Source organism: Mus caroli, unplaced genomic scaffold (assembly GCF_978045245.1).
Source record: "Mus caroli unplaced genomic scaffold, Mus_caroli_1 scaffold_1, whole genome shotgun sequence".
NCBI lineage: Eukaryota > Metazoa > Chordata > Mammalia > Rodentia > Muridae > Mus > Mus caroli.
Genome location: NW_028227256.1, coordinates 84,652,704 through 84,680,655, shown reverse-complemented (window position 1 = coordinate 84,680,655; position 27,952 = coordinate 84,652,704). Strand labels below are relative to the sequence as shown.

Sequence of the window (27,952 nt, the reverse complement as noted above, 5' to 3'; positions counted from 1 at the left end):
TTCAAAGTACACCACTGGTCGGCTGACACTCGCCAGCTACCCACAACACCCGCCACAGGATCTTAAGACTTCTGGTGAGTGGAGCACAGCTTCTGCTCCAATCCAATTGCGCGGGACCTGAGGCTGCACTAGTTAGGGAAGCAGAAACCGGCCTGAGTAGGGCCACAGGCCTCATCCGGCCGGATCAGCGCCGGGGTAGCAGGAGAGCAGGGTTGCCTGACACCCGCCAGCTACCCACGACCCCGCCGCAGGATTTTGGGACTGCTGGTGAGTGGAACACAGCTTCTGCTCCAGTCCAATCACGCGGGACCTGAGACTGCTCTGGTTGGGGAGAGAGAAATCCGGCCTACATAGGGACACAACCCTCTTCCGGTCAGAAAAGCACCGGGGCAGCTGGGGCGCAGGGTCGGCTGACACTCACCAGCTACCCACAACACCCGCCACAGGATCTTAAGACTTCTGGTGAGTGGAGCACAGCTTCTGCTCCAATCCAATTGCGCGGGACCTGAGACTGCATTAGTTAGGGAAGCAGAAACCGGCCTGAGTAGGGCCACAGGCCTCATCCGGCCGGATCAGCGCCGGGGTAGCCGGAGAGCAGGGTTGCCTGACACCCGCCAGCTACCCACGACCCCCGCCGCAGGATTTTGGGACTGCTGGTGAGTGGAACACAGCTTCTGCTCCAATCTTTAAACAGTGACAACGATAACAACTAACCCCAGAGATTACCAGATGGCGAAAGGTAAACGTAATAATCTTACTAACAGAAACCAAGACCACTCACCATCATCAGAACCCAGCACCCCCACTTCGCCCAGTCCAGGGCACCCCAACACACCGGAAAAGCTAGACACGGATTTAAAAGCATATCTCCTGATGATGATAGAGGACTTCAAGAAGAACTTTAATAACACACTTAAAGAAATGCAGGAGAACACTGCTAAACAGGCAGAAGACAATAAAGAGGAAGCACAAAAATCCCTTAAAGAATTGCAGGAGAACACTGCTAAAGAGTTACAAATCCTTAAAGAAAAACAGGATAACATAATCAAACAGGTAGAAGTCCTTACAGAAAAACAGGAAAACACATCCAAACAGATGATGGAAATGAACAAAACCATACTAGACCTAAAAAGGGAAGTAGACACAATAAAGAAAACCCAAAATGAGGCAACACTGGAGATAGAAACCCTAGGAAAGAAATCTGGAACCATAGATACGAGCATCAGCAACAGAATACAAGAGATGGAAGAGAGAATCTCAGGTGCAGAAGATTCCATAGAGAACATCGGCACAACAATCAAGGAAAATGTAAAATGCAAAAAGATCCTAACTCAAAACATCCAAGAAATACAGGACACAATGAGAAGACCAAACCTACGGATAATAGGAGTGGATGAGAATGAAGATTTTCAACTCAAAGGACCAGCAAACATCTTCAACAAAATTATAGAAGAAAACTTCCCAAATCTAAAGAAAGAGATGCCCATGAACATACAAGAAGCCTACAGAACTCCAAATAGGCTAGACCAGAAAAGAAATACCTCCCGACACATTATAATCAGAACAACAAATGCTCTAAATAAAGATAGAATACTAAAAGCAGTAAGAGAAAAAGGCCAAGTAACATATAAAGGCAAGCCTATCAGAATTACACCAGATTTTTCACCAGAGACTATGAAAGCCAGAAGATCCTGGACAGATGTTATACAGACACTAAAAGAACACAAATTCCAGCCCAGGCTACTATACCCAGCCAAACTCTCAATTAACATAGATGGAGAAACCAAAGTATTCCACGACAAAACCAAATTCACACATTATCGCTCCACGAATCCAGCCCTTCAAAGGATAATAACAGAAAAAAACCAATACAAGGACAGGAACCACGCCCTAGAAACAACAAGAAGGTAATCCCTCAACAAACCTAAAAGAAGACAGCCACAAGAACAAAAAGCCAACTTTAACAACAAAAATAACAGGAAACAACAATTACTTTTCCTTAATATCTCTTAATATCAATGGACTCAACTCCCCGATAAAAAGACATAGACTAACAAACTGGCTACACAAACAAGACCCAACATTTTGCTGCTTACAGGAAACTCATCTCAGAGAAAAGGATAGACACTACCTCAGAATGAAAGGCTGGAAAACAATTTTCCAAGCAAATGGTCTGAAGAAACAAGCTGGAGTAGCCATTCTAATATCTGATAAGACTGACTTCCAACCCAAAGTCATTAAAAAAGACAGGGAGGGACACTTCATACTCATCAAAGGTAAAATCCTCCAAGAGGAACTATCAATCCTGAATATCTATGCTCCAAATACAAAGGCAGCCACATTCATTAAAGAAACTTTAGTAAATCTCAAAGCACACATTGCACGTCATACAATAATAGTGGGAGACTTCAACACACCACTTTCACCAATGGACAGATCATGGAAACAGAAACTAAACAGGGACACAGTGAAACTAAGAGAAATTATGAATCAAATGGATCTGGCAGATATCTACAGAACATTCTATCCTAAAACAAAAGGATATACCTTCTTCTCAGCACCTCATGGTACCTTCTCCAAAACTGACCACATAATTGGTCACAAAGCAGGCCTCAACAGATACAAAAATATTGAAATTGTCCCATGCATCCTATCAGATCACCATGGACTAAGGCTGATCTTCAATAACAAAATAAATAATAGAAAGCCAACCTTCACGTGGAAACTGAACAACACTCTTCTCAATGATACCTTGGTCAAGGAAGGAATAAAGAAAGAAATTAAGGACTTTTTAGAGTTCAATGAAAATGAAGCCACAACATACCCAAACTTATGGGACGCAATGAAAGCATTTCTAAGAGGAAAACTCATAGCTCTGAGTGCCTCCAAAAGGAAACTAGAGAGAGCACACATTAGCAGCTTGACAACACACCTAAAAGCACTAGAACAAAAGGAAGCAAATTCACCCAAGAGGAGTAGACGGCAGGAAATAATCAAACTCAGGGGTGAAATCAACCAAGTGGAAACAAGAAAAACTATTCAAAGAATCAACCAATCAAGGAGCTGGTTCTTTGAGAAAATCAACAAGATAGATAAACCCTTAGCCAGACTCACTAGAGGGCACAGGGAAAGCATGCTAATTAACAAAATCAGAAATGAAAAAGGAGACATAACAACAGATCCTGAAGACATCCAAAACACCATCAGATCCTTCTACCAAAGGCTATACTCAACAAAACTGGAGAACCTGGATGAAATGGAGAAGTTCCTAGACAGATACCAGGTACCAAAGTTGAATCAAGATCAGGTTAATGATCTAAACAGCCCTATATCCCCAAAAGAAATAGAAGCAGTCATTAATATTCTCCCAACTAAAAAAAGCCCAGGACCAGATGGGTTTAGTGCAGAGTTCTATCAGACCTTCAAAGAAGATCTAATCCCAGTTCTTCACAAACTATTCCACAAAATAGAAACAGAAGGTACTCTACCCAACTCATTCTATGAAGCCACAATTACTCTGATACCTAAACCACAAAAAGACCCAACAAAGATAGAAAACTTCAGACCAATATCCCTTATGAATATTGATGCAAAAATCCTCAATAAAGTTCTTGCTAACCGAATCCAAGAACACATCAAAACAATCATCCATCCTGACCAAGTAGGTTTCATCCCAGGGATGCAGGGATGGTTCAATATACGGAAATCCATCAACGTAATCCAGTATATAAACAAACTCAAAGACAAAAACCACATGGTCATCTCGTTAGATGCGGAAAAAGCATTTGACAAGATCCAACACCCATTCATGATAAAAGTCTTGGAAAGATCAGGAATTCAAGGCCCATACCTAAACATGATAAAAGCAATCTACAGCAAACCAGTAGCCAACATCAAAGTAAATGGTCAGAAGCTTGAAGCAATCCCTCTAAAATCAGGGACTAGACAAGGCTGTCCACTTTCTCCATACCTATTCAACATTGTACTTGAAGTCCTAGCCAGAGCAATTCGACAACAAAAGGAGATCAAAGGGATACAAGTTGGAAAAGATGAAGTCAAAATATCACTTTTTGCAGATGATATGATAGTGTATATATAAGTGACCCTAAAAATTCCACCAGAGAACTCCTAAGCCTGATAAACAGCTTCGGTGAAGTAGCTGGATATAAAATTAACTCAAACAAATCAATGGCCTTTCTCTACACAAAGAATAAACAGGCTGAGAAAGAAATTAGGGAAACAACACCCTTCTCAATAGTCACAAATAATATAAAATATCTTGGCGTGACTCTAACTAAGGAAGTGAAAGATCTGTATAATAAAAACTTCAAGTCTCTGAAGAAAGAAATTATAGAAGATCTCAGAAGATGGAAAGATCTCCCATGCTCATGGATTGGCAGGATCAACATTGTAAAAATGGCTATCTTGCCAAAAGCAATCTACAGATTCAATGCAATCCCCATCAAAATTCCAAATCAATTCTTCAACGAATTAGAAAGTGCAATCTGCAAATTCATCTGGAATAACAAAAAACCTAGGATAGCAAAAACTCTTCTCAAGGATAAAAGAACCTCTGGTGGAATCACCATGCTGGACCTAAAGCTCTACTACAGAGCAATTGTGATAAAAACTGCATGGTACTGGTATAGTGACAGACAAATAGACCAATGGAATAGAATTGAAGACCCAGAAATGAACCCACACACCTATGGTCACTTGATCTTCGACAAGGGAGCTAAAAACATCCAGTGGAAGAAAGACAGCATTTTCAACAAATGGTGCTGGCACAACTGGTTGTTAACATGTAGAAGAATGCGAATCGATCCATTCCTATCTCCTTGTACTAAGGTCAAGTCTAAGTGGATCAAGGAACTTCACATAAAACCAGAGACACTGAAACTTATAGAGGAGAAAGTGGGGAAAAGCCTTGAAGATATGGGCACAGGGGAAAAATTCCTGAATAGAACAGTAATGGCTTGTGCTGTAAGATCGAGAATTGACAAGTGGGACCTCATGAAACTACAAAGCTTCTGCAAGGCTAAAGACACCATCAATAAGACAAAAAAACCACCAACAGATTGGGAAAGGATCTTCACCTATCCTAAATCAGATAAGGGACTAATATCCAATATATATAAAGAACTCAAGAAGGTGGACTCCAGAAAGTCAAATAACCCCATTAAAAAATGGGGCTCAGAACTGAACAAAGAATTCTCACCTGAGGAATACCGAATGGCAGAGAAACACCTGAAAAAATGTTCAACATCCTTAATCATCAGGGAAATGCAAATCAAAACAACCCTGAGATTCCACCTCACACCAGTCAGAATGGCTAAGATCAAAAATTCAGGTGACAGCAGATGCTGGCGAGGATGTGGAGAAAGAGGAACACTCCTCCATTGTTGGTGGGATTGCAAGCTTGTACAACCACTCTGGAAATCAGTCTGGCGGTTCCTCAGAAAATTGGACATAGTACTACCGGAGGATCCAGCAATACCTCTCCTGGGCATATATCCAGAAGATGTCCCAACCGGTAAAAAGGACACATGCTCCACTATGTTCATAGCAGCCCTATTTATAATAGCCAGAAGCTGGAAAGAACCCAGATGTCCCTCAACAGAGGAATGGATACAGAAAATATGGTACATTTACACAATGGAGTACTACTCAGCTATTAAAAAGAATGAATTTATGAAATTCCTAGCCAAATGGATGGACCTGGAGGGCATCATCTTGAGTGAAGTAACACAATCACAAAAGAACTCACACAATATGTATTCATTGATAAGTGGATATTAGCCCAAAACTTAGGATACCCAAGATATAAGATACAATTTGATAAACGCATGAAACTCAAGAAGAATGAAGACCAAAGTGTGGACACTGTGCACCTTCTTAGAATTGGGAACAAAACACCCAGGGAAGGAGTTACAGAGACAAAGTTCGTAGCTGTGATGAAAGGATGGACCATTTAGAGACTGCCGTATCCAGGGATCCATCCCATAATCAGCTTCTAAACGCTGACACCATTGCATACACTAGCAAGATTTTGCTGAAAGGACCCAAATATAGCTGTCTCTTGTGAGACGATGCCGGGGCCTAGCAAACACAGGAGTGGATGTTCACAGTCAGCTATTGGATGTATCACAGGGCTCCCAATGGAGAAGCTAGAGAAAGTACCCAAGGAGCTAAAGGGATCTGCAACCCTATTGTTGGAACAACATGATGTACTAACCAGAACCCTGGAGCTCTTGTCTCTAGCTGCATATGTATCGAAAGATGGCCTAGTCGGCCATCAATGGAAAGAGAGGCCCATTGGACTTGCAAACTTTATATGCCCCAATATAGGGGAATGCCAGGGCCAAAAGAATGGGAATGGGTGGGTAGGGAAGTGGGGGGCGCTATAGGGGACTTTTGGGATAGCATTGGAAATGTAATTGAGGAAAATATGTAATAAAAATATTAAAAATCAAAAAAAAATAAATTAAAAACTTTTTTGAGAATTTCACATGTAAAAAAAAAATAGTTCTAATTGTCTCACAAACTATCTCTAGGTCAGACAGAGTCCTATAAAAAAAAAAAAAAAAAAACAAAAAAACAAAGTACACCACTGGTCCACCTAAGACTGCAGTAAACAGCTATGGGAGATCATTTCTGGACAATGTTGGTATTTCTTCTCATTGTAAAGTTCCAGTGTTTGTTTGCTCTCAAAAGCACACAAGGCTCACTCAAATGCCACATCAGAAGAAATATTTTACCTATAAAGTAAGTCATGGGTGCTGTGCAGCTCAGCTGAGTCAGAAACATAACTCTAGACTAGAATTGTGAAAAGGCAGGCACACAACAGATATTAATTATAGCTGTCTTAATTTTATGTCTTTAAAGATGTTGAGAAATTTTGGTTGCTCATTTGTTCTTGACAGGAGGAAATGTGTTTGCCACACAAGCTGCCAATCTTCCACTTTACATTTTGCTAGAAATGTTGTATAAGGTATATACTTACTCTGAATCATTTTTAACTATACTTTATTTTACAACTTCATAGTGAAGGATGTTAAGAACATTAATGGTGCTTTGGGTTTAAATAAAAAGCTGGGTGTGGATGGGCACGCCTTTAAGTTCAGCACTATGGAGGCAGAGGCTGGCCAGTCTTTGACAGTCTGGACTACATAGTGAGTTCCAGATCATCCAGAGCTAAATAACAAGACTCTGCCTTAAATGAAATAAAATATGATTTTCAAACACTCATAAATAGTTTAGAGTCATTTGGCTATCAACATAGATGTCAGGCCAATGTACAATGGAAATGTGGTACATGAACACAACGAAAGCCATAAAGAAAAATGGAATTGTGGAATTTGCAGGTAAAAGGATGGAACTAGAAAACATACTGAGGCTACAAAGACAAAAGTCACATGTTATCTCCCATATGTGGTTCCTAGCTCCAAATCTTCAGATGTCAGGAGTATATAAGGTAGAATAACCACTGAAACCAGGAAAGTAAAAGGTCTCTTGTGGGTGGGAGAGCAGGGAGCAATAGCAGAGAACAAATGATATGAAAAGAAAATTGGGAAAAAATGGAGGGGCCTTAGTTAGGGAGGATAAAAAAGGCTGATACAGAAGGAGAGGGGAGGAGCTGGGAAACGTAGCACTAAAGATGTTTGGAAGCCATAAGGAATCATATTATTCTTTACTTACCCAAAATTACATACAATACAATTAAGTGTATATGTGTGCATACCTATACACATATAGTTTAAATAAAGTTCAGCCATGGGTTAAAAATGCTTCCAAAAGCCACAGACTATATCTTATAAAAACAAAAAACAAAAAAACCAAACCAAACAAAACAAAACAAAAAACCCAGCACCTACCTTTTGAGTCCTTGGTCAGAATAGACTCCCAAACACTACAGGCTCTTGGTGTTGCCGTTAGTTGCCTCACAGAGGTTGAAGGTAGGTCCCTATTGCTGAAGATACCATGCTATTTGGATACAGGACTTGGAGTGTAAAAACTGGATATAACAGAAAGACCCTCCCTAAGGACTAACTTTAATAGTTCTGGAAGGTGCTAAATAAACTGCCAAGGGATAGGGGCCATGGGGGCAGGGGAGTGCTGTGTAGCAAAAGTCATATCCAGCTGTGCTGCCTTCGAATCACAATGACTAACATGACAAGATTTCCCTAAAAGTGCAAGAGTGACACTTGTATCAGGTGATAACAACAGTTCTCTAATTGGATTAATGATGCACTCAACAGGAGGGAAAGCATACCTGGTACTAGAAACCCAGTCAACAACAAGAGGTTAGTGAGGTCTTTGAGCTCAGAGGAGTGCCTACTACCACCAAACCAGAATATTTCCTAAATGAATTCTAACATTCTAAGTACTTCTCTTTAGACAAGCAGGCCGACATAGCACCTCACTCTCACTAAAGAAGTTTCTCTTTGCAACAGATGGAGACCATTATAGAGAGCCACAATGCAGATCACAACAACTGATCAGGAAGTGCCCAGCTTCAATGGATAGAGAGAGCTACAATACAGTGACTACACTGAAAGCTCAGGGGACATGCCAGAAGAAGGGATAGAGAGACTTAAGAGCCAGAGGACCGCCCCCCAAAAATCTGTTGTAAAATTGTCTCTGAGAAATGACAGGAAAGCTTCACCAACGACACCCCAGCAATGTCGCTTCCTAACCTTGACCTGAACAAGAAAAAAAAATGCTACATCTGCTGATGTTGATGGGGGATGTCTCGAGGAATCCCACTTGTATACAAAGAACTACAGGCAACTAAGGGATGCTGAGAGTGGGGGAAATAGTCTTCCCCCAAGGAGCCCCCAAACTGGTTATTCACCACCAAACTACCAGCCCTGAAATAATGTCCATGCAACACCAAGTGGACTTAGTAGATTGTATTTATATAATTATGCATGTGTGTGTGTGTGTGTGTGTGTGTGTGTGTGTGTGTAAGTAATTAAAGAAAAGGAAATCAGGAAATTGAGAGCACGAGAGGAAGTGGGGTGTGGGAAGAGTTGGAGTAAGGAAAGGGAATGGAAAGAAATTGTGTAATTATATTTTGAATAGATGAAAAATCAAAATGAATTCAAAATGATGGCTTTCAGCCACACATAAAAGATGAGGAGCCATTTGATCACTGTTAAGATGTCAGAAGGCAGGGCTCGAAATGCTTAATGGAGAGCCTCAAGGTTCCATGGTGGTTAGTGGCATATTAGCATGGTGGTCAGCCCCAGCTTAGGTTCTACAACAGTGGCACAGGCTGGAGAAAAAAACCGACATTCTACTTAAGTGTACACATCTCCCCATTTTCACTCAGGGACAAGGAGAAGCTGACTGGATGTGACACTTCTTATCTGAGAAGTCCATGCTTTTAACACAGTCCTTGCCCCACATTCAGACCATTTTTGGCATGCTCACCTTGGGACAGTCCAGCACAGAGTATCCCACCTTCCATGGATTTCTAAGAAAAGTGCATAAGACATTAAACGGAATTGAAAATAAAACTGACCTAAAAAAATACATTTCTTAATCCTCTGCACACATGTAAAAGGATCAAAACACGCTGGCACAAGCTAGTACCCCAGGAGAGTTCATCTGGTGCTTTCTGAACTAGGAAATAGGAAATCAAAGCAGGAACTTAAGCCCTCCAAACTCAGCACCTCCGGGTCCACATGGGGAACTGCTGAATTTTACCAGGCTTTCAAAGAACTAACACCAATGCTTTTCAAACGACTCCACAGAAATTGACAAGGAAAGAACACTTTATATAGATGCTTCTTTATTAAGCTATCATTACCTTGATTCACAAACCACATAAACATATGAGGAAAAAACAAAACAAGCCACGAACCAATCTCCCTGATGAGAACAGGTGAACTTCTCAATCAAATACTCGACAAATTCAAGAGCACATCAGAAAAGTCACTCATGATCAAGTTGGTTTTATATTAGAGGTGTAACGTTGGTTCAACACAGGCAAATCAGTCAGTGCAGAATAGCAGTAAAGTAGACTGAAGGACTGAGCTCACAGGTCATCCCAATAGACACAGAAAAGGCTTTCAGCAAAACCTAGGATCCATTAATGCAAGAAGCCCTGTAGACAATACAAATTGAAAGGACACATCATAACATAATAAAATCTATGTAAATAAATAAATCTACGTAAATAAATAAAATCAGAACTGTAGCCGACATTTAGGAAATGGGAAAAAATTCAAAGCACCTCCACTAAAATCAAGGTGTCCATTCTGTCCACTCAACGAATCTAGTACCAGGGTTCTTGTTAGAACAAAACAAAGGAAGAGAAATAGCATGAAACAAAAAGAAAAACAAACAAACAAACAAACAAAGGCATCCAGGCTGGAGAGATAGTTCAGCGGTTAAGAGCACTGACTGTTCTTCCAAAGGTCCTGAGTTCAAATCCCAGCAACCACATGCCATCCATAATGAGATCTGATGCCCTCTTCTGGGGTGCCTGAAGACAGCTACAGTGTACTTACACATAATAAATAAATAAATCATTTTTTAAAAAGGCATCCAAGCATCCTCATTTGCATATTTGCATATGACACAGCAGCACACAAAAGTGACCATAAAAACTCCACCTGAGCTTGCCACCAAGCCTGCTGACCTGAGTTCGAGCCAAGGACCCAAGTTGTACTATGACACACATATACACAAACAAATGTAATAAAGGATTTTAAATTGAGAAAAAAAAAGACTCCCCCTGAAAATCCTAGAGCTGAGAAACACTTTCTTCAAAGTGGTAGAATATGAAATTAACAGTTGTCTTCCTAATCACCAGTGGCTGACACATTGTGAAAGGAATCTAGAACACAACCCCAGTAGCAATTGCCTCAGAAAATAAATACTTTAGACTAAAGTTCACCATGGCCAGAAGAGAACTCTACAGTGAAGTTGTTTTGTTTTGTTTAACACTGAAGAAAGATATTGAAGGGGACACTAGGAAATGGTAGAAATGCCCATAGAACTAACAATGGCAATTTGAAGTTCCTTTGTCCTCACCTAGAAATACTTACGTTGAACTCATCTTAATAGGTCAGCAGCTCATTATCTCTGTTCCTGCCCCAGTTTGGAAATCTCACTCTCAGGAAAATAATAAACTGCCACATGGATAGACTCAGTAGAGCCCACCCCTCACTTCAGTCCATTACAGACCCTCACCACAGCCACCAGTCCTACCAATGGCCAAAGAAAAATAGAAGAATCTGAGGCTGGAGAGATGGCTGCTCTTCCAGAGGAACTGAGTTCCAAGGACACACATGATGGCTCACAGCCATTTGTAATTCTAGTTCTAGGGGATTCAATGTTTTCTTCTGGCCTCCATGGTCACTGTATGCATGTGGTATACAAATATACATGGCATACAGGCAAAATCCCACACACATAAAATAAAAACAGAAGGACCCAAATAAAATAGTTTATGTTATGAAGATATGAGAAAAGGGGGAAGAATCCTTTTAAAGACCAGAAGGAAAGTCAGTATTAGAAAATATATTCTGCATAGAATACTGATTGCTTAAAAATACAGACCTGAGAGAGGGGCTTCTTGGTAACACAGTTTATGCCCCCAATGAAGACCATGTTAGGCATGATGGGCCTGGGGTAGTCGAGTACAAAGTCCCCTCGGAACAGCCACACGGACGCATGGCTGAAAAGCTCCACTGAGGACACTTCTCTCTGAAAAAGCTCAGAGGCCAGGCTTTCATAGGGAGTGATCGATAAATGGCAAATGTACTTCAGGACCAGATGGTACAGCATGTTCTGGACCCTTTGCAGGAAGTCCATGTGGTCGGAAAGCCTTGTGAATAGGTTCGGAATATAAGAGGAAGGGCTTGGACACTGTGTGGCCTCATATTCTATGCCACAGGGGATGTATCGTAGAAAGAACACAGCAGGAATACCTAAGTACTTGGCCAACAATGCCCCACAGGGAAACACGGGATCTGTAAAGACTACATCAAAGGAGCTGGAATTCAGGTGGTGGAGCAGGGACTCATTGTGCAATATATTTGTACAAGTCTTTAAGAGAACTGTTGACATGTTTCTCATAACCTCAGATGTTTTAAAGAGTTTCTTCATATAGTTTCCTGTGTCAAAAAACACTTTAAGGTTTTCCATCATTTCTTCCAATTCTTGTCTTGTATAGGAAAGGGCATAGGCTTTGAAAGTGAAGAAGTCCTCTTCTTTGATGTGCACAGTCACCTCTGGAGCCAGAACCACAGTCTGGTGACCTTGGGCGTGGAGCTCTCTCACAACATCCCTCATGCTCAGCCAGTGGCTTCCCCCCACAGGAAACACTAGCACCTTCTCACCTTCAGTCCAAGGCAGGGCACACAGCAGGAGCAGCCCCACTAATCCTTGCAGGGGCACACGGAGTCCCATAGTCACCTCAGTGGATGCGCAGAAGAGTCAGGTTTCCTCACCAGGGCATGACTCCTACTCCTCTAATTTCGCATCCAACCTTGTCACGCCATTGGGTGGCCCTAGCTCCCAGACATTAATTATTAAAGGATAAATCTACCCTTGGTACCCGATCAATCCTGATTTCAGCCAACATATTCCTGATCTTGTTTCTCTCCTAGAAAGCTGACAGAACTCTCTCTTTAGAAGACATCATAGTTGATATCTGGCTCTTCTCCATTAAAAAAAAAACAAGGCTGTGTACACCCATTTCATTCCATGGCCTCATTCTCTGCTAACCACATTCTAACAGGCTGGCCTGAGCTCTGAGCATTGCCTGGTATTTGGATTTACAATGTAACATTTCAGACTGTCACCCTATTGGGTAACTCTCTAAAGTCTCCCTCCCCATCCACAAGGAGCACTCACTATATTTTCAGATAAAAAACATTGCTGAGTCAGCTTGGCACAAAAGATCTCAAATTCTATTTTAAACTTCCAGGATAGGTAAGTCCATGGAGATGGCAGGGTAAAGGTTATCCAGTGTTATGGGATGGGATTATGGGTTATGGGATGTCATTTGAAATGAATAGGAATTGTCGTGGGGTAAAGGCTGTCCAGGGTTAGGGTTAAGAGATATCTTTGGGAATGAACAGGAATTGTCGTGACTGCCGACCAATATGAACATAAAAATATTATACATAAATTTAACTAGTTGGTAGTTTTTGTTTTTTTGTTTTGTTTTGTTTTGTTTTATCAAGACAGGGTTTCTCTGTGTAGCCCTGGCTGTCCTGGACCTCACTCTGTAGACCAGGCTGGCCTTGAACTCAGAAATCTGCCTGCCTCTGCCTCCCAAGTGCTGGGATCAAAGGCGTGCGCCACCATGCCCAGCCTAGTTGGTAGTTTTTAACTACAGACGTGACACAACCTAAATTCACCTGAGAAGGGAGTCTCTCCACTGAGGGATCACTTAGGGCAGACTGGTCTATGGACTTGCTTATGGGAGATATTCTTGATGCTCAGTTGCTGTGGGGGTGCTGGGCTCATTGTGAACACACTGCTCCCTGGGCAGGTGGCCTCAGCTGTGTGAGAAAACTACTTCAGCCTGAGCCTGAGTGAGGCAGCAAGCAGCTTCTTCACAGGGGGTCTGCCTGCCCCTCCCTGCTTGAGTTCTTGTCCTGACTCCACTCAAGCTGCCACCTGCAAGAGTAAGCCAAAGAAATCCTTCCCTTCTCTAATCTGCTTCTGGTCAGCTTGTTTTATCACAGCAACAGGCAGGAAACTAGAACAACAACAACCCCAAAATCACTAAGCTGTAATCATTAAATGAGTAAGTATATCATATGCAAATGATATCTGAGATGTTTAAAAGCCCACTAATGAGAGGACGATAAAAATATATATGCAAAACAATTTGAGAGATTTAAAAGTCATTCATCACCGGGTAGTAAATAAATAAATAAATAAATAAATAAATAAATAAATGATGTCACTCCTCTGATGTGGTATTACCTAAATTATTAGCTACATCTGCGGCTATTTTGACACTGATGTGGAATACTGCATGGGAACTTACTTTATTTGCGATAATATATCCTCTCTGACCTTTCCTATTTATTTCCATTTCTCCATCTCCTTCCCCCTCTTCTGCCCTCCTTTCTTCTTTCCTTCTCTTCCCTCTTCCCCTCTCCTCCCTCACTTCTGTCCTATCACTGTCTCCCTCATTCTACCATTTTCTTTGGTGTTGCTTGTTTTTAGTTTTCCACTATGTCTGTTGATATCTCTTTAAAACTGTCCCTCTCACACACCCTGGGCCTTCCTTGCCCTCATTAGACCACATTTAAACAAGCAGCCAACTGTGTCCATCCTATTAACCTTCCTGGAGATACTAGGTTTCTTATCTTCATCTCCACTAGTGAACCACCTCCTCTCCAGTGGGTCTTTGCTGTTGTTGAAAGAAAACCTGGAGGGAGCTCTGGGGATGACAGCAGACCTGGACCTTGGGAGGTTGTGGAGAAATGGCTGTCAATGCTTTGACACTTTCCTGCCAAATTTGTTCACAGCAAGAGAGAAGTACTAATTTAACAGAGGACATATTTGATTTTCAAAGCAACACGGAGCCCTCTCATCCTCAGAATTCTTAATCTTTGCCTTGTGCTAGGGGTCTTTGGGCCTATGTGGCTATATCTATAAAGGATGCCAATCTTATAGGGTGTAACCCATCCTAAGGATCTCATCTTCACTAAGTCCATCTGCAATGACTGTGCAATCAAGCTCAATTTCAAAGGTGCTGACCACTGACTTCAGTGTAGTTTCTCGGGACACACAAGTTAGGCCTTAACCCCCACCCATATCCCCACACGGTACAAACCTCAGAGTGCAGTTATGGCCAGCCTTCTATGAGGTTTGCCAACCGAGGTTGCTGCCTAAGCAAAGGACAGTAGTTGCAACCCCTGTAGCTTTGAAAGAAACTAAAATTATCTACCTCTGTTTACAAGCACACACCAGCATGAGCACACACACTCACAAGCATGAGCACACACGTACATATGCAAATGCACACACAGGAATGAACACATGTGTGCACACACACATACACATACACACACTCATACACAAATGCACAAACACATAAGCATGAGCACACACACTCACAAGCATGAGCACACACGTACATATGCACATGCACACACAGGCAGGAGTACATGGGCACACACATGCCACACCAACCCCAGTAGAATCTGTGTGGCAAGTTCCACAGACTCAGGGGAAAACTTCAAAAGAAAGAGGCCTCCTGGACCCAATTGTACAACTCTTGGCCTGAACAAAATACTGAGCCATAATTCTTATGGTAATTTATCTGCTTAATTTTCTTTTATTCCTTTTCTTATTTAAGACATGTTTCTGATAGCCTAGGCTAAGATATTAAGTGAGAAAAATGGGTAAGAAAGCATCCCTTGAGATGGGGTCACTAGCCATGACCTTATGATTGGGAAAACAAGCGCTTTACTTCATAAAGTATTTACAAAATTACATAATAGTGTCATGATAGATAAAAACTTTCACAACAGGTTGGAGAGATGGCTCAGCAGTTAAGAGCACTGACTACTCTGCCAGAGGTCCTGAGTTCAATTTCAAGCAACCACCTGGTGGCCCACAACCATCTGTAATGGGATCTGATACACTCCTCTAGTGTGTGTCTGAAGACAAGCTGCAGCATACTCATATAATTAAATATTTTTTAAAAATAAATAAAAGCTATCTTTAAAAAAAAACTTTCCCCAAAATAAAATTTCATATGGCTGCGTGTGTTTCATTGGAAGTGGGCTTTGGTATATGGTAAAGAAAGCCTTAATTAAAAAGAATTAAAATAGTTTAAATTTACACTTTCAAGGTTTATTTAAAAAATTGGGTAGTAGATGTTAAACAGCAATTGACTATAAAAATTTATTAACCTTTCCAACTCAATTCTTCACTGATATAGAAAGGGCAATTTGCAAATTCATGTGGAAAAATAAAAAACCTAGGATAGCAAAAATTATTCTCAACAATAAAAGAACCTCTGGTGCAACCACCATGCCTGACATTAAGCTGTACTACAGAGCAATCGTTATAAAAAAAAAAAAAAAACTGCATGGTACTGGTACAGTGACAGACAGGTGGAATAGAATTGAAGACCCAGAAATGAATCCCACACACCTATGGTCACTTGGTCTTTGACAAGGGAGCTAAAAAGATCCAGTGGAAAAAAAAGACAGCATTTTCAACAAATGGTGCTTGCACAACTGGCAGTTATCATGAAGAAGAATATAAATTGATCCATTTTTATCTCCTTGTACAAAGCTCAAGTCTAAGTGGATCAAAGACCTCCATATAAGACCAGAGACACTGAAATTAATAGAGGAGAAACTGAGCAAAAGCCTTTAAGATATGGGCACAGGGGAAAAATTCCTGAACAGAACACCAATGGCTTGTGCTGTAAGATCAAGAATTGACAAATGGGACCTCATAAAATTGCAAAGCTTCTGTAAGGCAAAAGACACTGTCAATAAGACAAAAAGGCCACCAAAAGATTGGGAAAGGATTTTTACCAATCCTAAATCAGATAGGGGACTAATATCCAATATATACAAAGAGCTCAAGAAGCTGGGCTCCAGAAATTCAAATAACCCCATTAAAAATGGGGCTCAGAACTGAACAAAGAATTCTCACCTGAGGAATACCGAATGGCTGAGAAGCACCTGAAAAAAATGTTCAACATCCTTAATCATCAGGGAAATGCAAATCAAAACAACCTTGAGATTCCTCCTCACACCAGTCAAAATGGCTAAGATAAAAAATTCAGATGACAGCAGATGCTGGCGAGGATGTGGAGAAAGAGGAACACTCCTCCACTGCTGATGGGATTGCAAGCTTATACAACCACTCTGGAAATCAGTCTGGAGGTTCCTCAGAAAATTGGACATAATACTACCAGAAGATCCAGCAATACTTCTCCTGGGCATATATCCAGAAAAAGTTCCAACTGGTAATAAGAACACATGCTCCACTATGTTCATAGCAGCCTTATTTAGAATATCCAGAAGCTGGAAAGAACCCAGATGTCCCTCAACAGAAGAATGGATACAGAAAATGTGGTACATTTACACAATGGAGTATTACTCAGCTATTAAAAACAATGGATTTATGAAATTCTTGGACAAATGGATGTATCTGGAGGATATCATCCTTAGTGAGGTAACCCAATCACAAAAGAAGTCATTAGATATTCACTCACTGATAAGTGGATATTAGCCCAGAAACATAGCACACCCAAGATACAATTTGCAAAACAGAAGAAAATCAAGAAGAGGGAAGACCAATGGGTAGATACTTCACTCCTCCTTAGAATAGGGAACAAAATACCCATGAAAGGAGCTACAGAGAAAAAGTTTGGAGCTAAGATGAAAGGATGGACTATCCAGAGAATACCCCACCCGGGGATCCATCCCATAATCAGCCACCAAACCCAGACACTATTGCATATGCCAGAAAGGTTTTGCTGAAGGGACCCTGTTATAGCTGTCTCGTATGAGGCTATGCCAGTGCCTGGCAAATACAGAAGTGGATGCTCACAGTCATCTATAAGATGGAACACAGGGCCCCCAATGGAGAAGCTAGAGAAAGCACCCAAGGAGCTGAAGGGGTCTGCAACCATATAGGTGGAACAACATTATGAACTAACCAGTAACACCCCCCCCAGCCCCTAGAGCTCGTGTCTCTAGCTGCATATGTAGCAGAAGATGGCCTAGTTGGCCATTACTGGGAAGAGAGGCCCCTTGGTATTGCAAACTTTATATGCCCCAGTACAGGGGAATGCCAGGGCCAAGAAGTGGGAGTGGGTGGGTAGGGGAGCAGGGTGGAGGTAGGGTATAGGGAACTTTCGGGATAGCATTTGAAATGTATAGAATAAAATCTAATCAAAAACTTTATTAACCTGCTCTTGGAAATATGCCACTAACCTTGGAGGACTGCCCCACTGAATACATCCTTTCTGAGTTGTATTCTTGGATGGTTTCTATTGTGTCAAATAACAATGATGTTACCGGTTTTAGCCGTGATTGTTTCACCAAACACATCTTTTGAGAGTTGTACTACTTGGATGATTTTTGTGCTTTACTGTGTGTCATGGTTTTTATATTCTTGGACCAGGGAGTGGGACCATTTGGAGGTGTGGCCTTGTTGGAATAGACGTGACCTGGTTGGAGTAGGTGTGTCACTGTGGGTGTGGGCTTAAGACCCTCACCCTAGTTGCCTGAGAGTCAGTCTAACCCTAGCAGCCTTTAGATGAAGACGTAGAACTTTCAGCTCCTCCTGCACCATGCCTGCCTGGATGCTGCCATGCTCCCACCTTGATGATAATGGACTGAACCTCTGAACCTGTAAGCCAGCCCCAAGTAAATGTTGTTTTTTATAAGACTTGCCTTGGTCATGGTGTCTGTTCACAGCAGTAAAACCCTAAGACACTGTGCCAAATGACAATGATGATATTTGTGACTGCATCACTAAACACATCCTCTAAGAGTTGCAATACTTGTTTTTTTTATGTATTAAAAACCCTTGCTTGAGAGCTGCAAAATACATTCAGATTCAAACTGCTTCTACGTTTGATTCTGTTTGTAACCGCTGAATCCTTACCCAGCTAGCCTCGAGGACCCTCGTCCCAGAAACCCCCATACCTGACAGGGGGTGTTCTGTGGCACACACACACACACACAACTATAGACATACTTTGATGTTTCCTTATTATAAGACATAAAATCCAAGCTACAACTCCTGTTCTCCAGCAACATAAAACCCATGTGGTTTTCCAAGAGAGATAACCTTCCCACCTGAAACAGGGATGAAGGAATACATACATCCAGAAGTCACTCAATGAAAATCTATCTTAGTACATACACTCTGCTTAGCACATGCTCTTAGTCAAAGGGCTGTCTATGAGATCTGAATATCACTTTGAGACACTGCCTTTCTCCATATTTATCCATAAATAGCCTTTCACATACCAAAGACCTTTCCCACATATAAATCCTTTAGCAGATAATAAAACCATATATATATAGATATAGATATATACATACATACACACACATATATATACATACATACACACACACATATATATAAACAGTCCTTATCTGTAAAACCTTGGTTCAATATATGCAGATTTTCTAGGTATATAGATATAAAATCATATACAGCTTTAATATCTGTAAACATTGGAGTGATGCAATGAGCTACTCCAATATCACTATTGTTCAGAGTTTCTGGCCCCACCCTGGGAAAGAGGGCAAGGGTGCATGCATGGCCTGGTTTGTGCTTGGCAGTTTACTGATGGGGAGTAAAGGGGAGGAAAATCTCTGAGCTAGCTGACTCATGCTCTTAAGGTCCTGCCATCTGCTACTACTCCCTTGCGTGACTTCCCCAAGAACAGAAAGACGCTCCTCGTGCTTTACAATTTACTTAAATTGTGCAATTCCTGTGTGCCCATTGCCCTTAGAGACCAGAAGAAGGGCATCAGGCCCTCTAGGACTGTGGCTGCAGAGGATGAGCCCCTGTGTGTGTGTGTAGAGAATTGCACCAGATCCTCTAGAACAGCACTTACCCCTGAGCCTTCCCGCTGCCCCCATTCCTCACCTTGACACAGATAAATCTGTAGTCCTCTACTTTGTAGAAGGAACATTATTTCACTGAGTCTAAGAAGTTTCTTTTCACATGAAAATATGCCAATTTGTGAGAAAATGTGGCTCAGTTACAAGGTCTGCTGGACCTTAGAAGTGGCCAGAACCACAGTCAGCAAAGCACAACCCATCCCTAACCAAGCTATGTACTGAGCTAAGACACCAGAGATTAGGTATGATGTACTCGCCAAGAATGTTACCATCAACTTCATCAAGGCATTTGTACTTGCAAGTGATTGGATCGCAATTTAAATAAGCCTGAACCCACAATGTTATTCCATAATATTTTAGAGCTATGTGTTCTTGCAAGAGAATAGTTTCAGGAGAGAAAACTCTGTGCATATGACAGTATACACAAACTTTTCTATAACTAATCAAAGATCAGGAGTGGCTATATACAAGATGCATAAGCAAAACCAAAGCAGTGCTTTACCAGTAACCATTACCTTAAACCAGAAAAGGAAATCCCTCATTTGTACTATAATTTCTCCCAAGTCAATAAAATACCAGGGAGGAAATTGTAATTTTAAAAATGCACATAATGTAGTTAACAAATCTTTATCAACAGATTTTAAGCAAGATCAGAAGCAGAAAAAAGGCAGACTGGTTCTAAACAGGAATATATCAAGGTAAGATCCTGCTAATGTTTCTCAAATTAGAGAAAAAGATATTTAATGAAATATTAACAGGGTCTAGTGGTAGGCTCAGGTTTTGTTTTGGTTGGTTGGTTGGTTGGTTGGTTGCTTGGTTGGTTGGTGGTTTTAGAATCAAACAAAACCATTTTAAAGTTTGGGAAGGAAAGTGTATATTGGAGCTCTACAAGAAAATTATGAAAACCAGGAGAACAACTGGGGAGAATGCCTTCCAGACACTAACCCACTCTAAAGCTGCTCAATCAGGATAGGGTCTGGGATAAGGCACACAAATGAGCAGACGTAAGGAATTCGGGAATTTAAATAAGCATTTTAGTTTAGAGAGGAATAATGGACCTAACAGTAAGTGAGATTAAGGCTCTCCTTGATGGGCGGTGGTGGTGCATGCCTGTAATCCCAGCTCTTGGGAGGCAGAGGCAGGTGAATTTCTGAGTTTGAGGCCAGCCTGGTCTACAGAGTGAGTTCTAGGACAGCCAGGGCTACAAAGAGAAACCCTGTCTTGAAAAACCAAAAAAAAAAAAAAAAAAAAGGGGGGCTCTCCTTGGAGAAGTCACACACAATGTATTCTTTATGCTATGCCCTTTGAAAATTTCTTACCAAAAGAGATAAATAAGTTTGCTGACCAAGAAAGAATTAAACATTTTAACTCTAGCATGGAGAAAATGTATGTATGTGCTAGGCTTGTAACAAAATTTAAAAAAACTAAAATATAAATGTTACCAAAGATAAATTTCATTGATTTGATTCCTGCGAAGTGAAAATTCCACATGGGAACAGATGAAGAGCCACAAGGAATACTGTAGGCCATACAAAAACGCTAGGTGTCGGGACACCTAATGCTCAAGATGCTTACAGTGCTCATTATTAAACATCCCTGCCTTGGCTATAGAATGTGCATATGTAACTCACTAAAGTAAAGATGACACTGGTGGCTCACATGTCCAGAAACACAAGCAATGAAAAAGGATGCCAATCAGCAGGATGTTCCCCCAGAAAATCAACAGATTTTAAAATATGGATACTCTCAATATTTGGCAAAAATATGAAAAGACCAAACTCCCATGATCTATTTATGTTAGTATGGAGGCTTGAAATTAGTTTCTCAAACACTGTAAAATATATGAGCTGTGTATATTTCCCAACCCACCCACCTTGCTCCCTAGAACACTAGCCTGTGGGAAAGAGCTAGTGTGCGGAAATGCTGAATGTAGGGAAAGCACCTGATAGCACTTAGCACAGCCTGATTTTAAAAGCAAAAGCTGAGAAATCTCTCTCCACACTTGCTGGTTGAACAGATCTTTGATGTCACTAAAATAGAAACATTTATACAATCATTTAAATGAGGAATGTCAAGAAGTACCTGGGATAAAACCTAGGGCTTACTAGAAAATCAAGAAAGGAAAAATAAAGAATATTATGCCGAGTCTGGCACAGGATCCTCCAGTAATTTCAGGTGCAAGGATTGTTTACGTTAGACATGTGCATGCATGCAACACTTGTGCTAGAATTATGCTCCCATAAGGAATAGCTCAGGATTCACAGCAAGGAAATCCTCACCCCTTATTATGGTTTTTACTATTACTTTTTCAGAACAGTAATAAGAAAGCAGCTGAAATATGATGGGTAACTGTATATCAGTGAGGACAGATTTATAAAAATCTTCATGCCCACAACCACAAAGTAGTTCAGTGAACCAGAAATCCTAATTGTGGTGAATGTACATGAAAAGAGCAGTTAAAATCAAAATTTCTTCTTTCTCAATGTCGAGAGCCTGATTCATGGGTGTTTTAGTTAAGATTTCTATTGCTGTATTGAAAAACACCCTGACTGCAGTGGTTTGGATAGGTGTGGCCCCACAGACTTATATCTTTGAATGCTTGACTGTAGAGTGTGGCTTGATTAGCAGTAGGTGTGTCACTATGGAGGCAGGCTTTGAATAAATATAAATATGCTTAAATTATGCCCAGTGTGGCTCACAGTCACCTTCTGCTGCCTGTGGACCAAGATGTAAATCCCTTGGGTCCTTCTCTAGCACCATGTCTGCCTGCATGCCACCATGCTTTCTACCATGATGATAATGGACTGAACCTCTGAAACTGTAAGCCACCCCCAAATTCAGTGGGGTTTTGTTGTTGTTGTTGTTGTTTTGTTTTTTAATAAGCATTGCTGTGGTCATGTTGTGCCTTCACATCAATGGAAACCCTAACTAAGACAATGATCAAAAGCAACTTGGGGAGGAAAGGTTTCATTTTGTCTTACTTGCTTATAGTCTATTGCTAAGAAAAGGCAGGGCAGGAACACGAAGGCAGGAACTGAAGCAGAGACCAGGGAGGAATGCTGCTTATGGGATAGCCTGTTTCTTATACACCATACCCCAGGACAACCTACTTACAGATGCACCAACAATGAATTTGGGACTCCGAAATCAAGGACTAATTAAGAAAATGCACCACAGATTGCCTGCAAGCAAATCTCTTGCAGAGATTTTCTTAATTGAGAGACCCTTTTGGAAGTGATCTGAGCTTATGTCAAATTGACATAAAACTAGCCATGCAGTACAAGTAGGGCTATTGGAGTTAAACTCAGGCCTCACACATTCTAGGCAAGGATTCATGAGGGAATCCCATCAATCCAGATCATTCTCCATGAAGGAAAGATAATATAGCTAGGACAATGGCTTTCCCTGATGACAGTTGACACCATCAATGAAGACTATGTTACGCATCACAGGTCTGGGAAACTACAACACTACAGCAGTGTTTAACACCCAAATGAACACTTGGCTGAAGAGGTCAGGCACTGTGACAGGTATCTGAGACTTCAGAGGCAAGTTCTAGGGCAGGATAGAAAAAACAAGGGCAAAATGCACACTCCCACATGTAGCAGAGAGGGTACCCCACTCATTCTTTGAAAGTCATGGTATCAGTGAATCCCAAAAGGGCTCTGTGAATGTAATGAACATGGCAAAATCATTGAGCACCCTCTTTAAGATGGTGGCAAAAGAGTTCCCTGTTGAAGGCCATGGATCATGGTGAAAAGTACTTAGCTGAGTTAAGCCATACATAGCAAAAGGATGGGGAAACACAGCAGCAAATGATCTCTGCTTCAAGTACTCACTAGCATGTTGTCACTAGACAAATTCCTTCCATGTGTGAAGAAAGATTCAAAAACACCATTTGATAAAGTCATTAATAGAGAAAGTTATTATCTTACTCTGTCTTTTCCTGTCAATAAAAATCTTCAATCTGTGGTCCAGATCCTCCTGTGTGTGAGACATTGACTAAGACTTTACCATAGAATTCAGAGATTGTACCAGGTGCCAACTCACCTCTGGTATGACTCCCACCACCTCATGCCCTCTGTGGCTGTTTTCTCTGCATGGTAAACCAGTGATAGTCATCTATGGGCACCAGCATCAACCTGACTGCCTGGGCAAAGCCAGAGGCCAGCAGCAAACACATAAACACACACACACACACAGAGAGAGAGAGAGAGAGAGAGAGAGAGAGAGAGAGAGAGAGAGAGAGAGAGAGAGAGAGAAGAGACAGAGAGAGACAGAGAGAGACAGAGAGAGAGGAAGGCTGGAAACCCTCCAGGAGCTGTGGGAGGAGCAAGGCCCTAGGCAATCCAGCCTTGGGTCTTTGCTGCTCTGATTCATCCTGGAGGGAAAGTCCAGGATCAAACCTTCCCTTGTGGAGGGCATGGACTCACAAGCCATCAGGGAACTCTCTCAGACAGTAGGTACCGAGAAGGGAAATAAGAAATGAGCAGTTCTCATTGGGATACCTACTTATATGTTTACATGATAAGAAAAGGTTAAACTGTTAGTACTGGATGGAGATGGACAATGTGCCATAGGGCAATTTACAAACCATTGTGAAGAAATGTGTGAGACACCAAGTAGTAGGTGTCTGTGCAACTGAAGAAATGTGTGTCACCCAGGTAGAGGAAAGTGAATTTCAGAAGTGCTTGCACTTCGGGAACTGGTTTCAAAGCAAAATCAGTCCAATTTCTTCAGGCGACTAGACTCTGCTCAGGAAAAGGCAAGCTGCCTCTGCTTCCAAGGCATGAAGGGAGGCTTGCCACCTCCCCAACCCACCCCGCCACCTGCACAGTCATGCCACAGACAGTGAAGAGACTCTCCCTGGATGGGTGCATCGACATCACAGCTCCTCTACATTGTGAAAGAGGGGCCACAAAGAAGATAAGAGTCAGAACACCAGGAAGTCGGTGGTGAACCTGCCTCTCCTGTATAAGTGAAACCAGAACAAAGGCAAGATCAATGTGGAAGGGGGAGAATTTCTCAAGGTCTCACCCCTAGGCAAAGAACTACAGGCTACTGGGAGAGTTGGCCTCTCCTAGGCACGAGTCCTTTATTGACTGTCCAATACCAAGTGTTCAGCCCTGATACCAAATACACACAAACAACAAAAACAGACTCAGCAGCCTATACCTGCACTTTTGTGAAACACACACACACACACACACACGTGCATGCGTGCACGGAGAAAAATAGTTAGCAAGGAAGAAGAGGCTATCAGTTTGAGACTGGGAAAACACAGGTAGGGTTGGAGAGAAGATAGGAGGGGAGTCATGATGTAATTCTATTCTGTTTGAAAATGTTAAAAAAAAAAACAAACAAGTGATCAAAAAATATAATCACCATTACAGGAATTTAAACACCCACACAGCATAAGTGATGAAACCATTCAGATATTTGAGATTCACAGAAAGCCAATCATGGTGAAATCTAAAATATTTTTAGAAAAGTTACCATTCAAAGCAAAAGGGCAAGTAAACCAATTTAGACTTCCACAAATAAAAACCATGTAGATCAAAAGAAAACAGCCAGAAAAGAATCAATAAGGAACAAAGAAACAAACAAACAACCCTAAAAAGCATGCAGCACATACATGAAAGTCTGAGTGTTACTATCCCCGAATGAGACAGGGTTGTTGCTAACTTTGGTTAAAGATGTGAGTGTATAATTTCCCATGGATGAAATGCGAATGGCCCAACTGGCTAAGGAAACAGATGCCAGAGGCTGAAGCAGCTCCACAGAAAGAGGGAGAGGAGACAAGAATGAGCAAAGTGACCCTTCATTTCTTACCGTGTCTCTCACTCTTTTGTCAAAAGCAGCGCAGGCTGGTGATTATAAACGAGAATGTCAGTGGTACACACACATCCTTAAGCAAGATTTATCAGCTGCACAAATGCACAGTTAAGTGTGAATGTTTAAAAGAAATCCATCAAAAGAACTGAAAAAGAAGAACATAAATGCCAAACCACCGTCCAGCAAGGAATAACTTCATCATCCAAAGCCGAGCTCTTCATGTGCTAAAGGAAAGATGGTGTACCTTGGAAAGTGACTTTCCCTGGTGGCAGTTGATCCTAACAACAATGTAGATCACATTGGGTATCACCAGTCTGGGGAACTCCAAGACAAAGTGTGTGCCTAACAACCAAATGGTCACTGGGCAGAAGAGGTCTGTCATAGCCACTGGGGTCTAGAGAACATCAGAGGCAATATCTGCAGCACTTTTGAAAAAAGTATGACAAAATGCACTCTCCCCCATGTAGACAAGAAGGTTCCACACTCTTCTTGAAACTCATGGTGTCTGTGTATTTCAAGAGAGCTCTGGGGACAAAAGAGGGAGGACTGGGACACTGGGTCCCATCTTCAAGATAGTGACAAAATATTCCCCTGCTAAAGACCATGGACGGGAGAAAGAAACATTTGACTACAATTAAGCCAAAGACATTAAAAGGATCCAAAACCACAGCATTAAAAGAAGTCTGCTTCAAGTACTCCACTAACTTCTTGTCGTTAAACAAACTCCTACAGCGTGAAAATAATAGTTCAAAGAAACCTTTGGCTAGACTCTTCAGTAGAAGAAGTTTTCCCTCTTCTTGGATTTTCCATTGAGATTCAGTGAACTCCTAGTAAAAATCCTCAAGAGTGTGAAAAACTGAATATGTTTTCATTGTATAATTCAGAGATTTCCCCAGCTGCCAACTCACCTCTGGGATGACTACCACAACCTCATGCCCACTGTGAATGAGTTTCTCCACAACCATCTGCATGGTGAACCACTGGCTCCCACCCAAAGGCACCACCAGCAGTTTCATTGCCTGGGCAAAGCCAGAGGACAGGAGCAGACATAGAGGAAGGGAGGTTGGAAAGGCTGCAGGAGCCATGGGAGAAGCACAGCCCAAGACAATCCAGCTGCTGAGATCTGTGCTCACTTAACACAGCAGAGGACACGTAGTCGAAAGGAATATCTACCCACTCAGGGGGGCATGTACCTTCAAACAGTCATAGACACAGATTGACTTGGGAGAATGTTAATAAATGAGCATGAATTATTAAGAAAACAAACATACTTGTTTTTGAGAGCTTTTTTGTGAGCATAATCACACAATGTGAGCTTAGAAATTGTTGTGAGGAAATATACTAGACCCTAAGGAGTCCAAATGCTTATACAAATGGAAACAAGTTTCAAAGAAGCTTATATTTCTAGGATTGGTCTCAAAGCAAAATCTGGATACTTTCTGCAGGTTACCACACTGTGCTCCAAAGGGATTTATTCCCTCTGCTTTCAAGCCTCAAGGGAAGGGTCCTGAACCTGCCCTCCTCCCAAGAGACAGAGAATCAACTCTGCCAGAGAGCAGGGCTGCTGTCTGTGTGCACACAGTGGGATTCTTGTTCCATTTTCAAACACTCTTTCATCTGCCTTGCTGACGCTAGACTGACAACCATCTTCACAGAGCAATGCGGGGACTTAAAGGAAGGCAACCCTCAACCTCCTTACAAAATCCCCTCTGATGCACCCAAAGTCATAGGCAGACATATTCTATGGAGAAGCAGAGAGCTCTGCTGTGATGCCCCTCAGTAGCCCGGGGACCTTCTCCACAGAGCAATGGCTCTGTCTCCCATGGCACTGCAGCATCTGCAGGGTTGCTTCCACCTTGTGGCTACTTGGAACAGTGCTGCCATCAGCACCACATGCAGGGTCTTCTCAGGAATTGATCTCAAGTCCTTCAACCAGGATTAAGGCTGCTCGCTCAGGAGGAAGTTCTAGTGCTCACTGCTAAGAAACTATTAGACAGCTCTATGAGGGGCGGTAGCATTTTAATTTCCCTCCAGGCCTCCATTACTGCCTGGCCTCCACATCCACTCTGAAGCTATTTTACTTCTCTTTAGTGTACTCCTCCTGGTGCTGGGCATGACATCTTGTAGATCTTGTGGGTTCTGCTTGCATTTTGTAACCACCCCCATCTCCTGCCTGATCTTGCCAGGACAGGAGAACAACACTTGAATTTGAAAGACTTGACACTGGAGTCGCTAATCTTCAGAAATACCACTGTCTCCCTTTCCCATCAATTGGTTGAAAATCTCTCATTCACCAAATACACAAGAATGTGAGACAAATACTCACCTAGAACAAAGCCTTTGACTCTCAGCACAGCCTGGTTTCAGAGGAGTTGCTCTAAGTAGACAGAAGCCCCTGGAGCTGCATAGACACTGGGTCTGGTTAACTTCACCATGTGATGTTTTTATTCATCTGCAAGGTTTTTTTTTTCCCTTTTTTAAAAATTAGGTATTTATTTATTTCATTTACATTTCCAATGCTATCC

The 27,952-nt window shown here is 41.7% G+C and overlaps 1 protein-coding gene and 1 pseudogene across 2 annotated transcripts in view; both read right to left on the bottom strand.

Annotated features, from left to right (window-relative positions):
* LOC110283898 (UDP-glucuronosyltransferase 1A6) overlaps nt 1-27,952 on the bottom strand; it is an 83,469-nt gene that overhangs the window by 40,164 nt on the left and 15,353 nt on the right. Inside the window, exon 1 of one of the 2 annotated variants that reach the window (XM_021149689.3) lies at nt 11,572-12,332. The exons of the other annotated variant lie outside the window; for it this stretch is intronic. Coding sequence (XP_021005348.2) covers nt 11,572-12,306 — 735 coding nt within the window. The 5' untranslated portion in view covers nt 12,307-12,332. Of the gene's footprint in view, nt 1-11,571; nt 12,333-27,952 lie in introns of those variants that run through there. 2 annotated transcript variants of the gene reach the window in all.
* Nucleotides 12,422-27,948, bottom strand: LOC147006083 (UDP-glucuronosyltransferase 1A7 pseudogene; annotated as a pseudogene).